This window comes from Cyprinus carpio, chromosome B17 (genome assembly GCF_018340385.1).
Source record: "Cyprinus carpio isolate SPL01 chromosome B17, ASM1834038v1, whole genome shotgun sequence".
NCBI lineage: Eukaryota > Metazoa > Chordata > Actinopteri > Cypriniformes > Cyprinidae > Cyprinus > Cyprinus carpio.
The window spans coordinates 18807867-18825546 of NC_056613.1; the positions used below are offsets into that span (position 1 = coordinate 18807867).

At 35.8% G+C, this 17680-nt stretch overlaps 1 protein-coding gene across 9 annotated transcripts in view; it reads right to left on the minus strand.

The window, feature by feature from the left end:
* Positions 1-17680, minus strand: part of dnmt3ab (DNA (cytosine-5-)-methyltransferase 3 alpha b) — a 54192-nt gene that overhangs the window by 31578 nt on the left and 4934 nt on the right. For 7 of the 9 annotated variants that reach the window (XM_042742641.1, XM_042742640.1, XM_042742642.1 and 4 more), the window contains exons 3-6: positions 17033-17137; positions 9362-9677; positions 848-894; positions 223-369 (exon numbers count right to left, since the gene is read on the minus strand). In XM_042742641.1, coding sequence (XP_042598575.1) covers positions 223-369; positions 848-894; positions 9362-9677; positions 17033-17137 — 615 coding nt within the window. The remainder of the gene's footprint in view (positions 1-222; positions 370-847; positions 895-9361; positions 9678-17032; positions 17138-17680) is intronic. The other 2 variants (XM_042742646.1, XM_042742647.1) reach the window with 1 other exon arrangement.

The following is a 17680-nucleotide window of genomic DNA, read 5'->3' on the forward strand; positions in this document are numbered from 1 at the left end:
ATGAGTAAACCACTAGATTTTCAGTGTGAGAAGAAGCCAGCAAGACATCTCATGAAATAAATGGTACCTTCATGCGAGATCAAATGACTAATCAAATACACTTGGCTTTCGCAAAGTCTATTCGGGATGCCGTCGTCCTGGCAAACGTTCCTGCTATAATAGAAATGCTGACAGGCTCCCTATCGCTCTTCCTTTGGGACAGTGGTGAGCAGTGGTACTCACCTCCAACTTCCACTTTGCCAGCAACTCCTCCCTGGTCCTCTTGCTAATGTAATAAGGGTCACCGGCCTGGAAGGTTACTCTGGGCATGGGTCTTTGACGGAGGCTGACTTCCCAGCCCACTCCCCCACGGAGCCTCCCTCGAGCTCCCTGTTTAAATGGACAAAAGCAAAAAAAAAAAAAAAAAAAAACAAAGGAAAAGAAAATAAAATTAACGTCTTTCTCTCTCTCTGTTTTAGTGTGCTTATCTATCTATGCGATCCTAAATGAAGGAAGTAGGTGGATTGTCTGCGAATGATTTCAGGGCGTTTCGCGAATGGGCTAGTGGGGGACTCTCAAACTAAGGGTACTCCTCAGTCCGGAAAGGGTTCGAGCGGCCCGACAGCTGGTGGAGAACAGGGATCCTTGTTTTTAAGCAGAGGACCAAGTGTATTTGATATTTCACCATTAGGGTACCATTTCTTTCATAATCAAGTGGCTGGAAAAACAGGTTCCATGTCATCTTCCTAGGAATTTTCTTCGGAGGTCTTGAGCAGTTAACGGTAAGGTTGAGCTTTCACAGACGGAAATACACAAACGTGCACACATATATATCACAGACAGGCGCACAACAGGAAGACAGTTTTACCTCATTCTTTGCAGAGTCCCCACCCTCGTCCTCCTTGTGCTCCACGTCTAGAGGGAAACAGCCACAAGAACAAGCGATTACCTGAAATGTTTCTGACAGTCCGGATTTGTCGTAATGGTCTTCATCAATCTCCAGTGTAAGGCCTCAATGATATTTTTGCATCAACAGAAAATTTCACAAGGCTTTTATGTGGAAGAGTAAGCATAACATAGCTTTAAGCCAAAATAAACTATTCTCATTTGTTTGCAAAAATTTTTTTTACTTGTAAAAGACTTTAAATAAAGAGCTGAGAAGCCAAAAGCAGCAGGAAGACAGACCATTTTAGCTTGAGGGCTTCGTGTTACTAAATTAAAGTCTTGGAGAACTTTAGAAACAGAGTATTAATGTCAGTCAGTCACTACCAAAAGACTTGCTGGGTTGCTAAATATGAACTGTGAAAATTGCCACAGGGCAATATTTACTTACACACAACATGAATGTGTCTTTGTGTGTGGCACCAAAATATTACCATTTAAAAAAATATTTCTGGCCAACATGATATATCTAGAGCCAGATGTTCTATGTGTACTATAACTGGCTGGATTGAAAGCGTAACAGATGTTTGGCTTAATAACGAGGATACAGTTTAAATAATGCAGGATACAGTTTAAATAATCTAAATGGTAACAAAAGTGTGAATGCAACAATCAACACATACATACAAAAATGTTGTAAACACACCATGTCTTTTTATGAATTGTGCTTTTCATGTGTCATATCTTTTAATAAGAAGTTGGGTTTGAGTTTTGCGAATCATATTATTTTGAAGCTATTTTGGTTACAAACTTAGCATAACAGATTATATATTTTTTTACTTTCTGTATGACTAGCTACAGTATAGCCTTAGTGTAAGTGTTGTTTCACAATGTTAAAAGAAAGAAGAAAAAAATCACCAAGTATCAGTTCATGCACATTTTTTTCAAATATTATAATATTGTATAAAACAAGTGCTCATTCATATAAAATTATATCGGCCGACCCGGCTCTAGAAATTAGTTTCGAAATCAGCCATTGAAGATCCAATATCAGTCAACCACTGCTTTTAAGATTAATTACCTCAAAGAATAGCAGTAATTCCAAAAGCATGAAATCAAAGATGATCCTCTGCGCTACACACAAACTAAACCATTCTCTGCAGGCTCCAATAAGAACACAGAAATGCAGGCCATCATGAATACTAGCAACACTGAAACAACCACTTTGACTCATAATCATAGCGGATTTGACATCTCTGACATTCAGTGACTTTGCAGCGGGGAAGCCCCATCGCCTTTGGCCGTTTTTTTTTTTGTCTCACACCTTTTTCAATGGTACAGGAAGAAATAAAAATAGCCTGCTCTATTCCATTGTGCTGCATTTAGCTCTTTTTGAATCCAAAAATGTGAACACCCCTAAGAAACATGTTCAGTCAGGGGCTGAATCGACTGATGTAAGAATAGTACCCCATTTTCATCAAAAAAACACAAAGAAAATATAAAACAAATTGGCAGCAGATTCAATCTATGACTAATAATGGTTAATGTGTTAACTAACTAGTCAGTCTGAAAAGTAAAGTAATACCATTGCAATCTGCTGTATAAAAAAAATCAGTAACTTACTACTATTTTGGAATAACTTCCCCAACACTTACACTTTCTCTGTACTCATCTAACTCCATTCATCTTGCACACATTACACAGCGCCACAATGAATCCTCCCGAAATTCTTGAAAACGTCTCCACATACAAAAGGATGTAGTTCATGGCTAAACAGCTTTGTCTTGGCTGGGTTCAGCAGGTTAGGTCGAGGTTAGCCAGAGGCTACGATTACCAGTGACCTGAAACATTAGCAGGGCTATCATGATGATTCATGATTCAGGAGTACTGAGACTCCCTTCTAACTTGGGGTTGAGGAAGACAATATAACTGAGAGCTCAACAAAGCTTTCTAAAAGCACACCCACAATTCCACTACCGCATCAATAAAACGTGGCCCCTCAAAAGCCTTTGGAAGATTCATTCCCGTTCAAGTGAAAAACCAGCTACAGATTCGCTAATTTACTTTAGTACTGTACAGAGCATCTGATAGAATAGTTTATTTCCTAAAACCTTTCCTTTTTGCTTGAAGCCCAACATTAGCATGATATTCAGATCAAAAGTCACATTCACCATTACAAACTTTCCCACATCAAAGTGCAAGCACTAGCGCAGAGATCTCAGAGGTACAAAAAAAAAGATTAGCTTGAACTCTGCAAGTTAGAAATATAAGAATTTAAAGAGACATCTTTTTATGTTCGTTTGCTAAATGTCAGTTCCCAAACTGTCACTGCAATTCCAGTAGTTATTCGTATCATGAAAAATTGATGTTTCAAAAATGACAACTTCCTCCTCAGTGCATCTACTGACTGTAGGCTGCAAAAATGGTCCGCTGCAAAACAAGCATTCTCAGCATTCTCAAAAGCGACTTAATACACAGCCCTACTACCAAATGCATAAATGTACATTACTAACACTTTAAGTACAATTCAGCATAAAAGTTAAATGTTTAAAATAAAGCAAGATAAAATAAAATAAGTGTTTTTGGATGGTGTGTCAAGTTAAAAATAGCCTGTTCTATTTCATTGTTCCAAAATATATTTATATATTTATTTTCTAACTTGATTTTACAGTATATATATATAGCGGGTAGAATTAGTATTGAACATGTCACCATTTTTTTATCCAGTAAATATATTTTTAAAGGTTCTGTTGACATGAAATTTTCACCAGATGTCGGTAAAAACCCAAGTAATTCATACATATAGAAAACAAAACAAATAAAGTTCAGAAATCAAGTTCTGTGTAATAAAATAAAAAGAATGGAATGAATGAATAAAATGGAATGGAAATGATTCAACACTGCAAAGCCTTTGTTGATAATGACACCTCCTGTATGGAGAAACTAGTGGCATGCATTGCTCAGGTGTGATTTTGGCCCATTCTTGCACACAAACAAATCTTGAAGCTTATGTGGGCCTCTTCTATAAACTCTGATCTGTAGTTCCTTCCATAGATTTTCTACTGGATTCAAGTCAGGTGATTGGCTGGCCATTCCAGCAGCTTTACTTTCTTTCTCTGAAACCAATTGAGAGTTTCCTTGGCTGTTTGTTTGGGATTGTTGTCTTGCTGAAATGTCCACTCTTGTTTCATCTTCATCATCCTGGTAGATGGCAGCAGATATTTATCAAGAATCTCTCGGTATGTCTCATTTTTCCATTCATCCTTCCTTCAATATGAATTTTGCCAGTGCCACACCATGATGTTTTGGGGTGATGTGATGTGCAGTGCCATTTGACCTCCACACACGGTGTGTAATATGGCATCCAAAGAACTGAATTTTGGTCTCATCTGACCAGACTATATTCTCCCAGTATTTCACAGGCTTGTCTAAACACTGTGAAGCAAACTTTAAACAAGCTTCAACATGCTTTTTCTTCAGCAATAGAGTCTTGCATGGTGAGCGTGCATACAGGCCACGGCGGTTGAGTGCATTACTTATTGTTTTCTTTGAAACATTCATTCATGATAATTCCAGGTCTTTCTGAAGCCCTCTCACGTGGTCCTTGGCTCTTAGACAACTCTAATTATTTTCACTGCTCTGTCAGAAAGCTTGCGAGGAGCACCTGGTTGTGGTCGGTTTAGGTCTTTGCTTTTACCCATCATTAAAAGTTTCTTGTGTGACACGTTGGTAATGAGACACCTGTTTATAGGCCATTAGATGGGACTTAACCAGCTAATATTAATTTCCACTGAGTAGGGGCAGGATTGCTTTCTAATTACTGATAGATTTCAGCTTGTGTCTTTGCTTTCCATGCCTTTTTGCACCTCCCTTTCTTCATGCGTTCAATACTTCATCCCTGGGTCATTCCATTTTATTACACAGAACTTAATTTCTGAACTTATTTGTTTTGTTTTATTTGTATGTATGGTTACATGGGTTGTTACCGACATCTGGAGAAAATTTCATGTCAACAGCACCTTTAGAAATATATTTACTGAGAAAAATGGTGATACTTATAAATACGTATTTTACCCGCTGTGTATATATATATATATATATATATATATATATATATATATATATATATATATATATATACTGTATATATACTGTATATATATATATATATATATATATATATGCATGCTGCTAAATAAATTAATAAATAAATTATAGAATACATTTATTAATTTTTAGTAAAAAAAAAAAATTATTAAAACCTGAGATGAATATTGAGATCGGTGTGATAAACATTTTAATTTGAATGAAGTCTGCAAATGCAATAAAATAAATAAATACATAACAATTAAAATAAAAGAATTAAAAATATATAAAATGCCTTTAAAATTACTACTTATTTATTAAAATGCATTTTGAGAGCTCTTTTCTGATATATACAGCACAAAGGCATGAAACAATAAATTGATGCATGAAAGAATCCTAAATACTTGATTTTGATAATCATTAAGTATGAATGATGAGCAGGACAACTTCATATAAATAGATCTGTGGGATTAAGACCAGGCTTACAGGCAATCTGTCACTTCATATTCATGACGTCTCTATATTGACATGAAGCCAAAGGAAGTAGACAGCACCCATTTTAATAACCCACTAGCCTAAGGAAAGTCCGTTTGAAGTCTATCAAAGCTCCATCACCCAGCCACATCACAACACTTGAGCGTCGAGAGGCCGTGGGCAAAACCTAAGAGCTTGTTTTCTTCACAAGAGCCATCAAAAGCCTGCCAGTGAAGTACCAAAACAAAAGGCCTTGACCCGCGAGTCCTCTTCACATTTATAGCAAGTGCAAATCCTCTCTCAACACATCTTTCTGTCTCTTCCTCTTTTCTCAGCCGCTCGACGGGAATAAGCAACCCTGTCTGTACGGTGAGGAAGGGGTTCATTCCGCTGAGACTGCCAAGGTCACTGGGTTTGTGAGCGTGGTTGGCACGCTGTGCCCATCGAGCCTCCGGCGTGCCAGTTTGAGCACATGCCAGCCTGCGTGTTCAGAGCGTTCATTTCCCCTTCACTGGAATGAAATGCGTCCTGTGCCCTCTAGATAGAGGAATGAAAAAGACACAGGTACTACCGGATTTGCCCATTCTCTGTCAATCAAAGCAAGATGGTTCTTTCTGTCTCACTATACAGAGTACATGGTTCAATAAAATCTTTGGTGGGATTGAATTAATGATTGACGTACAGCTTCTAGGTGCGATTAGCTTTTAGCGATTAGTATTGATTAGCATTAGTGCCAGGTTAATAAATCTGGCAAACAGTGGTAGTGACTAGTGCAAATAAATCTCATTTATGGTTAAATCTGTAGCCAGTTATGCAGCCTACCAATAATATTAAGGCATCCAATAGGGCTTGGTGTCAATGCACATTTCACAATTCTGTTTTAACAGGCTCCTGACTGATACATTTCAGATTAACTTGGGTTATTTTGCTTATAATTAAACTTGCTTATATGTCTCATAAACTGTCTCTGTCACTTATTCTCTGTAAATTCACTCTCACTATAATATAAATAACTGTTAATAGAAATTTTAAATTTTTTAATTGGATATAAATATTATTATTATTATTATTATTATTTTTAAAGATAATTATTAACCAACATAACTAAAAACTATATATGTTATATATTATTTTTATATAAATACATTTTTATAAATATTAATATATATTTTTAATTGTATTATTTATATAATTGTGCGTATATGTATAGTACACATACATATATACATACATATACTGTATATATATTCTGCATTAAATGTATTAAATTCATATTATTTGTTCACTTTTTGTATATTTTACTTATTCATTTTTTACGAATAACTATTACACCTCAGCTTCTACACTTTGCCACATGGACTGCTGGATAATTGTCTGCTGTGAAGTTTACACTAGTGAGAGCCCGACAAAAGGCTGCATCCAGGACAGGTATCAGCCACAAAGGTGGAGCTTGTGAACACACTTCTGCAACCTAAAATGACACCTGTGACACCCTGTGGGACAGTACCTGACCCCACAAGCCCTCATCAAGAGTGTCATTTGGGACATGTGTGGGCAAAACAGCCTTTAAAGGGATAGTTCCCCCCAAAATTTAAATCAGTGGTTCAACCTGAATTATATGAAGCTACAAGAATACTTTTTGTGCACAAAGAAAACCAAAATAATGACTTTATTCAACAATTGTAGCTTCATTACATAACAGTTGAACCGCTGATGTCACATGGACTATTTTAAGAGTGTCCTTACTATCTTTCTGGGCCTTGAATGTGTCAGCTGCATTGCTGTCTATGCAGGGTCAGAAAGCTCTCGGCTTTCATCAAAAATATCTTAATTTGTGTTCAGAAGATGAACAGAGGTCTTACAGGTCTGGAGCGACATGAGGGTTAGTAATTAATGACAGAATTTTTGGGCGAACCATCCTTTTACATGATGTCCCCAGTGAATCAGTCAGTGTAAATACACCTTTATAGCTATCACAGTTTTTTCAAATAATTAAAGGACTCTTATTTTGACATGGTTTTGTTCTGTTGTTTTTGTGTTTAGTTCCTGTTTTTTATGTTACCACTGTGTCTAGCTGGTTGTCATGATCATTGATTACCTTCCCACCTGTACCTTGTTGTACTCCTCATTGTATTATGTATTTAATTCTTCTTTTTTTTAATTTAATTATTGTCAGCTTTTTTCTAAATGCATGTTTAGCTTATTTTTGTAAATAAACATTCCACTGCACTGAGATCCACCACTCCTCGTCTTTGTCTGACCCACGCTGTGACAATAGCATTGTTAGTAGTGCTAGCAAACAGCACATACTTTGACTATTTGGTATATGATGTTTTACTGGATTTCCGAAGCATTATAAATGGACTGTCTAGACCTTATACCATTTTACATAGGTCTACAAGTTGGCGTCTTTCACCATAAACTGGGTTAAGGGAGACTGATGTAGGATCAGAGTGTAAGTGCCCTGGGCATTGTGCCATGCACCTGGCACAGCCCCCACTGAGAGAGTGGCCACAACACAGACCTGCTGTCTCTCTGTGCACTGCACCCAATCAAGGCAGGCTGCCAGGAGAGACACGGCACTGTCTACACGGCCTTCACTTACTGCTCTCATCAAGGTCAACACCTGACCCCACAGTATGGAAAGAGAGAGAGAGAGAGGTCTGATAATTGGCATCACACTGGAGCTCTGTTCAGGAGCATCTCAGAAACACTGATGAACCTGTAGTGCCACTGCAAAAAATAAATATATTTTAGCTGAGCTGTGAGCTTGTGATAAGTGATGAAATGAAAAAAAAAACATTCTGTGAGATAATTTACTGACAACTACTAGTCAAGACAGCTTTCTATTGCATTGTCTTTTGTAGCAGAACACAAACAAAACATACAGCGCAACAGTTCAATTCACAAACAAATGACTTGATTTGTTTTTAGGAATCATTCAAATGATTTTCTCACTCACTCTCACTCACTTTTTTAAAGCAATACCAAACATTAGTAGTTCATTTCATAACCTTTTCCTAGTTAACACATGAATGATATGCTTTCAAAAAAAAAAATTTTCAAATAAAAACATTATTTAAATAAAAACAATGTTAAAGGAAATATAAAATAATGGTATATTATGTTAATAAAAAAATAATAAGTCATGTGTAATTACTAGGTTCAGCATGCCGCTCTGATCGGTTTCAATCATGTTTGAAGGTACTGTATTGTTAAATTTTTAGAAATACTAAAGAATATAATATAAATTTAAATTTTACATTTAATATAATATAACAGTTATGATGTCAAATTGACATTATTATTAAAAATAAATACTGCACAAAATCTATTAATTTAATTGCATTTGTTAACTTTTGCGGTACTATTAATAATTGAAACCTTTAATTTTTTATTTATTTTAAAGCATGCTTATGTACTTTTTTTTTAAATACTGAAAGTTCCCATGGTGAGTAAAGTTCTGTACTAGCTTATGTTTAAATAAATTAAAATTAAATTAAAAAAGCTTTAAATTTGTATACACAGTGAAACTTAACCCAAACAAATATGGATATGTGGCAGGGGTGCTTGGTGCCCACATTTGGAAAACAAAATCGCTGTATGAAACGCTGCTGGAGAGAGAATCTTGCCAAATCGCTCTGTACACGGTGTGGGAGGCTGGTGTCCTTTGTTTGCAAATTAGATTTTTTTTTTTTTTTTGGGAGCATAATTACCCTGATTTACATATTAATGTACTCATTTAACAATAATGATTTGTCCTTCAAGTCAATAGTACCAGCAAAGCCTCTCAAACCATTTTACAATCCTCTTGTTTAGTGACTAAATACTGCATTTTTTTAACCATCATGATGACATGTTCTTGGCCTCGGGCCCACGAGTGGCTCAGTGAGCAGACAGCTGTGAAACGTGATGCTAAGGAAGGTTGAGCATAACTCACATTTCGTCGGCCGCTCCAGCTTCCGTCTCCCTCGTTTCTTGCGAGGCAGAGTTGGCAGTGTCTCCTCTTCGTACTTCTCTGAGTCCTGGGATGGGCTCAGGCTTGAATCAGAGGCCGACTCGGCCCGACAGCCTGATTGGCGTGGGAGCCCGTTTTCCACAGCATTCTTGTCCAGCGTGGGGTGGCGACCTTCGCACGATTTGTTCTCATGCCTCTCAACATCTCCATTCTGGGACTGCAAAGATGACTGGAGCTCCACCCCTTTGTGCTGCTTAGCCACGCCCACCAACTGATCCACTGGCCTGTAACACTCCACCTGCAGCAGAAAAATACATAATCCGATTGGATGGTCATGCATCTATAACCCATTATTAATCAGAAGCTCTGATAAACAATAGCACTGCCGACAGCACAATAGATGCAATATTTTAATTAAATTTGCCCTCTAACACACAATAAACCAAATTTACCATAACAAGCCTCTTTTTATGATTATAAGCGTCAATACTCTACCAATGTTGACATGCAAAAACAAAGAGCCCAAAAACCAGAAGTCAATATTTTTAATAAAAATACACTTCACTTACTCACTGAAAAATATGCAGCAGAAGGGAAAAATTTACGAATAAATACAGAAACAAATATTTATTTTCCCCTTAAGTACATACATAATGTAATATTGAATTTTTTTTATATAAAGTACCAATTAAATCAAATAATCAGATGTCATTCAACAACCGGCCTGACGTCTTAAGTAAAGAGTAATTAATATGACTCATTCAAATCTTGTGAGTGTTTTAACTGATTCATTAAAAGCATCATTCATTCATTCTGTTTGTGTTGTATGTTTGTGTTTTGCATGCAGCTAATTGTTGTCGTCATAGGTTGTGCTGGGTTTTTCTGTGAAGCTGTAGATTCAGTGCCAGTGCTAAACAGTGCAACATACTCTGAAATCTTATTTTGCTCTAACAAGGTAAAGGATGAGAATTTTAATAAAACTGTCATTAAAACACCCCCTCTTTTAATATAAACTACATTTCCAGAAGGCTTCCTGAAAATAACAGCCATATACCTTTACTTACTTCAAAATGGTTATGAATCACAGAGCACAAATTAAAGAGGAAGACCCAATTTGCAGCATAAAGTCAAATCTTTCATTTGCAGTCTAGTCTTTCGTCTGCTCAGTATAAGGCCATTTCCTATGTCCTTGTGTTGACATCTAAACTACCTTTCTGAACCATCTAATCTAATCTGAAACAAAAAGGATACGGAAGCTCTTCCTACACATTAAGTGTAATGTGAGTACAATGTTTCTATGCATCTGTCTACAAAGATACACAAAAATAGCACAATAACAAGCTACTTCTAACACTACTGCAGTATGGGCATGGAGAGTAGAGCTTTAAAGCATGTAAACTACACAATTATCATAAAAGTGCCACTTTTTTGAAGTCGTCTGAAGTATTTGCTTTGTCTGCCTTCATGAAAAGAAATTATGTCAGATTCGTAAATATATATATATATATATATATATATATATATATATATACATACATATATATACACATATATATATGTATATATTCTTTTGGGTCAGATTTTTTCTATAAATCAGATTATCCAGTTTACAGTGTTTTGCAGTGTTTTTTAGTATTATTTATATACTGTTTATTAATATTTTGAATTAGTTCTCATTACTTTATTTAAGTTTTTATTTTATTTAAGTTTTAATAATGTGCTTTGGCCATTTTATTATTTTTTATATGTTTTTTACTTCAAAGGTTTTTTTAAAGTTTAAGTATTTTTCTTATATTTTTCTTCTTGTCACAGCTTTGTTTTTCATTTTTATTTTCAATTAATGGAAAACTATTTTTATTGCTCTTTTATTTGTAATTAACAACAATACTAATAAACTGCTCACAAATTTTTTTTCACGTAATGATCTGGTAACAACAGATAAAGCTCACTGAAGAGCCACATTTTAAGGACTTAAATTTAAACTTGTTCAAAATGTTTGAAATAAAGCACACAATTCATGTGGACCACTTTCATGGTGCCTTTTTTGAGCTTAAAATCCTAATTTCCAATTTAATGTAATTGCATGGAATAGTACAAAAAACACATTCTTAATTGTTTCTTCCTTGTATTTCAAAAGGGAAAAATATATATATATTTTTTTTTACAATTAAAATAACTGTTTGTTTTTTATATATATATATTTTAAAGGGATACTCCACCCCAAAATGAAAATTTTGTCATTAATCACCTACCCCCATGTCGTTCCAAACCCATAAAAGCTCAGTTCGTCTTCCGAACACAATTTAAGATATTTTGGATGAAAACCGGGAGGCCTGTGACTGTATCCCTTTAACATCTATTTTATTCCTGTGATGTAAAAGCTGAATTTTCAGCATACATTACTCCAGTCTACATGATCCTTCAGAAACATTTCTTAATATCATCAATGAAAACAAAAATATAAACCAGGTTTAAAAAATATTAAAAATTATTCTGTGAAGTTTGAAATATAAATCTTTTATATTATATGTGTCTTTACTGTCTCTTCTGATCAATTTAATGCATCCTTAATAAATAAAACTTTTACAAAATTTTTTGAATGGTAGTGTATACAATAATAAAAATGCCATCCAGCCACCTCGACTACACTATGTCTATACATCCTGCACAGTCATTAATTCACAACCTCTATATACATCGCTCATCGGATCCAACCACCGGCTTAACATGTGCACGGGAAGCCAGACTGACACCAGAGGCTGGCGATGCAGAGACAAACAGACTGGGAGCCCGCAGAGAGCTAAACCGCCAATCTGACAGTGGCATTTCTCTTTAGAGGAGCAGCTGCCGCTTCGCCTCGCTGCCTTGGGATGTCAAAGCCATTCTCATGAAAGAGAGATCGAACAGTGATCTGACACAACACAACCGTTACTCTACTCTTGTGAGAGGAAAGACATAATCTCCCAAACAGCTGCTGGATTGTGTCGTGATGATGACAGAAGATTTAAAACAGTCAAGTTGTTCAATGGCATACCTTTGATGATCTAACTTGTCGTAGCAAGACTCTGGGTGACTCTGGAAAATTTGACTAAAAACAGGGTTACAGCGTCGTGCCGCCCACAAATGCTGGATTCTTAGTGTTTATTCTTTCCGTTTGCTTCATTTTTCATTCGACATTACAGAGGGGAGGTGGTATGGGAGGAATGTTGTCCATTTGTCTGAAGAGAGTCAGTTGGTGCTGTGAGAAAAAATGTTTTTAAAACCCCTGAAGTCTCTTTAAACAGTATATATAGTACAATGTATTACTGTCCATTGGTGCGACTATTACTGCTGCTTATAGTTACTATTAGTGATTTGAACAAACCATTAATTCTGAGAATTAAACACAACTATTCACGCACAGATATGATACGATACTTAAATCTTCTGACTTGTTGAGGAGAAGTATAATATTATTTTGTAGTGATTTATGGACTTATTTATGGACTTATCTGATGGACATTAAAATGGGGGGAAATTCCAAAGACATTCAAGGGACCAAAAAATATCATTCAGATGGGCTCTTGGGATAGAAAGCAGCGCTCCAGAAAAAAAAGTCAGTAGAGAAACAAATCAGTCTGATTTGTGAGAAAATCTCAGAGCGGTTGTGTGAACTGGATAAAATGATTCATTGAGAAGATCTGACGCGAAAGAAAGATTACTTCCTGAACAGGACATCATTTCTTCTCATTTGCATTCTAGTAATCCCAATACTGGGCCATAAATATTACTGTGTTTTGTAAGAATATTCCTGTCTGTTTGAAAAAAAAAAAAAATAAATAAATAAATAAATAAATAAAATATATATATATATATATATATATATATATATATATATATATATATATATATATATATATATATATATATATATATATATATATATATATAATATATATATATATATATATATATGTATATATATACACACACATCACACAAAAAAAATAAAAATATATATATATATATAATTAAAACTATGATTTGAATACATCACCAAAACAATGTTTCATTCACATATAATTCAACCATATTTTTTTAAGAAACTGTTATTACCTAAACACCGCAATAATATGCTATGAATATGTATCTTTAATACACAAAATTTTTTTAAATATACATCACAGTTCAGTTTCCAGTTCATTTAATTCAAATATGAAAAATTGCTGTTTTATGAATCTTTTTGACTGACTCATTTAAAAGATTCATAAGAGTCATTTTTTCACAAATTTGCCATTATGGCTTTGTTCTCTCTACAGAGATGATGTCTAATGAACCGCATATGGATGCACACAATGTTTTCTCAACTGTCACTACTGGAAAACAGATTTGACATTTTTGTTGCACACACAAATCTTTTTATTTATTTCATTTCCGTCTGGGGCCTTGGTAAGCATTAAAGGGATTGTTTGCCCAAAAATGAGAAGTCTGTCATTTACACAAACCTGTATTATGTCCTTTCTTCTGTGGAACATAAAAGCAGATATTTTTAAGAATATTGGTAAGCAAACAGTTTTGGCGCCCATTGACTTCCACTATATAGTCCAAAAAAAAAAAACAACACCAAAAAACCCCCCAATGATCTTTTTACAAAGTATCTTCTTTTATGTTCCACAAAAGACAGGAAGTCCAGGTTTGGAACAACACGAGGGTGAGTAATTGATGACAGAATATCCATTTTTGGATGAATTATCCCTTTAAGAACAACACCCTATCAACCACAAAACAACTTCCCACCTCACCCAAGCTTTACAATGGCACGTTATGCATGGAAAATGCATGCCCTTAAGTCCAACCGAATACAGAAATGCCCGGAAAACCATGAAACAATGGCGCTGGCTGCAGTCCAGTGATCTAAACAATGACCTGCCAACCTGGAAAAAATTTTTTGAGTACCATCAGCGTGGGGGGGGGGGGGGTGGTGTTTACAGTTTACTGTTTTTTACTGTTTTACCTTAACTGTTTAGTTATTTTTTGCTATTTTAGTGGTTTTTATGCCATTAAAAAAAAAAGAGAAAAAACTACAGCACACTTTAATTAAAACTTCCAGTACACTTCTGTATAGGGCTGGCGTAAAACCAGCAAAAATTCATATCTCTTATTTTTTTGGCTGATCTGCGGTATAACGGTAGCCTATATATCTCGGTATTTTATATTTTAATTAAACATAAAGTGAATGTAAGCATGTAGGCATATAGCTATTATGTGCACTTAAAATCCATTACACTGTAACAGTGCAATCTAAAAACAACAACAACAAAAAATTTAAAGCAAAGACCCAATTGAGGTGGTGTAAAAAGGCTATTTGATTACCCCCATTACACTTTACAGTTGCTATCATACAAATACACTTACTTATAGGTTTTAAAATTCTACGTATAGTTAATGGTCCAACCTACAAATATTTCAAGAATGTAATGAGAATTGCGCTCGCTATTTCATTGAGCTCTGTCCTGATTGCCGTGCAAAATGAAGTCTGTGGAGATTAGCGGAGAATCGCTAAAAGCAGAAGCTTATGTCACTTCTGACAGCAAAAATTAGAAATATTATCCATGGTTTTTAACATTTAACAGATTGCAGAATATACCTGTAGAAAATGCAAGTTATGCATGAAGGAAAACAGAGCACATTCAAACACCATTAAACAGCGCGTCCTCTGTCACCCTCACACAGCCTATGTCTGAGCATCAGTCATTGCTCCCAAATAGGAGAAGAAACTAAAAACTCAGGAATTAGTTAATTGCACACAAACAACAAAGGGACGCTCTGATTGGTTTAACTCTCTTCTCGCCACTTAGAGCGTAGTTTAGCGGTGACACACCAACAAAAATCGTCTCAAAATTAGCCGCTCAGACGGCTTCACAATTCCCTTCCTTATGGACCATTTCCCCCATGTGTACAGCGAGGGCAGGATCAAACATAGAGTGAGCTAACAAAGTTCCTCCACAAATCAGCAGTTGTCTTCCTCAGCACCTCTATGAAACACTAACCACAATTACCTGTTGAAGGAATGGGAAAGGAGGAATGACTCAAACATTATTCTATCTGTCTTCACGTGGCTTACATTTCACAGAGTAAGACATCGCTCTCCTCGCAGGACCACAATTACCTGTTGAAGGAATGGGAAAGGAGGATAATATAATCAAAAAGGTCCTCAGGGGAAGGCAGGAGAGGATGTGGGGCAACTGAACATCCACATGCCCTGACATGCCCTCTCTGGATTAATTATGAGAGAGCGGAGATTATTTTTAAAAAACAGGAATATTGGCTCCAGAGATAGGGGACGTTTACCAGGGACTGGACATGGAGAAGAATTCACTTACTCCCAACAATCACTCCCTAAAATTTACAGGGCCCAGGACAAAGGTTTTATGACTTCTCTCTAGGGCCCAGTGAGTAGGCCAATCTATAGAGCACTTCAGTGGGGTCCCATGACCTGGGATAACATTTCCCGATTGGCCCCCTACCTAACGGCCCTTAGTGGTTTGTCAGGAAGGTGCAAAACAAGCAAGAACATAAACACTGAAGCTAAGTATGCAATGTACGACTTTTTAAATGTATGATGGATTAAACAATGTGATCTAAAAGAGATAGACAAGGCAAATGATGTGTGTGTAGTGTTTCATACCAAATTTTATGATAAATTGTAGCCACAATTCATCGTTGAAAAAGCCGGTCGCACACTTTACGAAAAGCACTGGATGTGTCAAATTGTATTCAAGTTCTCAAGTTCATGGATAGACAAGACTGACTGTGTGATGTGTACAATACTGTATGCCAGATTGTACGATAAATTGTAGCCAAGACATAAAGCCACAATTCCGTGTTGACAAAGCCGGGATCAACTTTATGATTTCAATAACTGGGTTATAACTAGGTACTAACCCTTAACCTACAGTACCACTACACCTAACCATAACCCATGCAGTTACCTTATATAACAGTACCTGAGAGCCAGTGGTAAGTATATTGTACGTACACACACTATAAAATAATGTGCAACCAAACATAGACTTTATTCATATCACAAAAAGACAAACGTATTACTGAAAAACACACAATACACAATAATCCAAACTAAGTATAAACAATAACAAACATTAACAAAAACATGTGAAACAATATGATGTAATTTAGTGGACTATGTCTATTTTGAACAGCCAGGGTTTGTACATTCGTAGAAAACTCTACGACAATAGAAACCCTTTATGATCCCAGAAATTTGTCTCAGACAGTAAGATTGTGGCCAACATTGCTGTCCACACCAAACTTGTCAACACCATGCTGAGGTGTTCTTGGTGGTCACCAGTGGTTTTTAGTTCTTTGTTATGGGGTTGTTAGGATTTTGCTAGGCCCAAGTCAAGATAATGCTCAGGTCTCTCCTTCAAGTCTATGTCTGTTTGGTTGTCCACCGGGTGCAAATCTCAAGTTTGATCAGTTTGAAAAAATGCCCCCATGTCATTACCAGCAACCACATGTTTGCCTGTTTACCCGTTCCCTACCACTGCCAAGACTAGCGCCTGGTGGATAAATGAAAATAAACCGAATCCCAAGGGAAGTTGGGTGTTTTGTGGTTTGGTTGAGTGTTGAGAGCTCAGTCTCTAGGATACTCACGGGGAGCTGCTTGCGTTTGCGGCCAGGACGTCCAACCTTGCGGACAGGAGTGCAGAGCGAAGGCATCTCGTCAATAATCACGGTGTCCGTTCTAGAGTTCTCATTCTAAACAGACAGGAATATGAACATCAATTAACCATTATTGCTTAACCAAATTTATGATTTTTAGGCTCTTTTAAGTCTTTTATGCTCACCAAGGCTGCATTTATTTGATCAAAAATATAGTAGAAGTATAATTATTATGAAATATTATTACAATTTAAATATATGTTTTCTATTTCTAATTTTTTCCTGTGATACAAAGCTGAATTTTCAACATCATTACTCCAGGCTTCAGAGTCACATGATCATTCAGAATTCATTCTAATGAGATGATTTGGTGCTATAAAAAATTATAAAATAAAATTATATAATTGTATTAAAAAATAATAACAATAAAAGTGCTATGTAGCATTTATTTAAAACAGAAATTTGTGCATCCTTGGTGAATAAAATTATTCATTTATATATATAAATCTGATCCCAAACGTTTGAACAGTAGCGTATTTGTGCTTTCTCATTTCTCTGTTTTTACATTTAGATTGCATTTGCCATCATCTAATGCTGACTTATGTGTAATCCTTGAAAACACTAATAATTTAATAACAC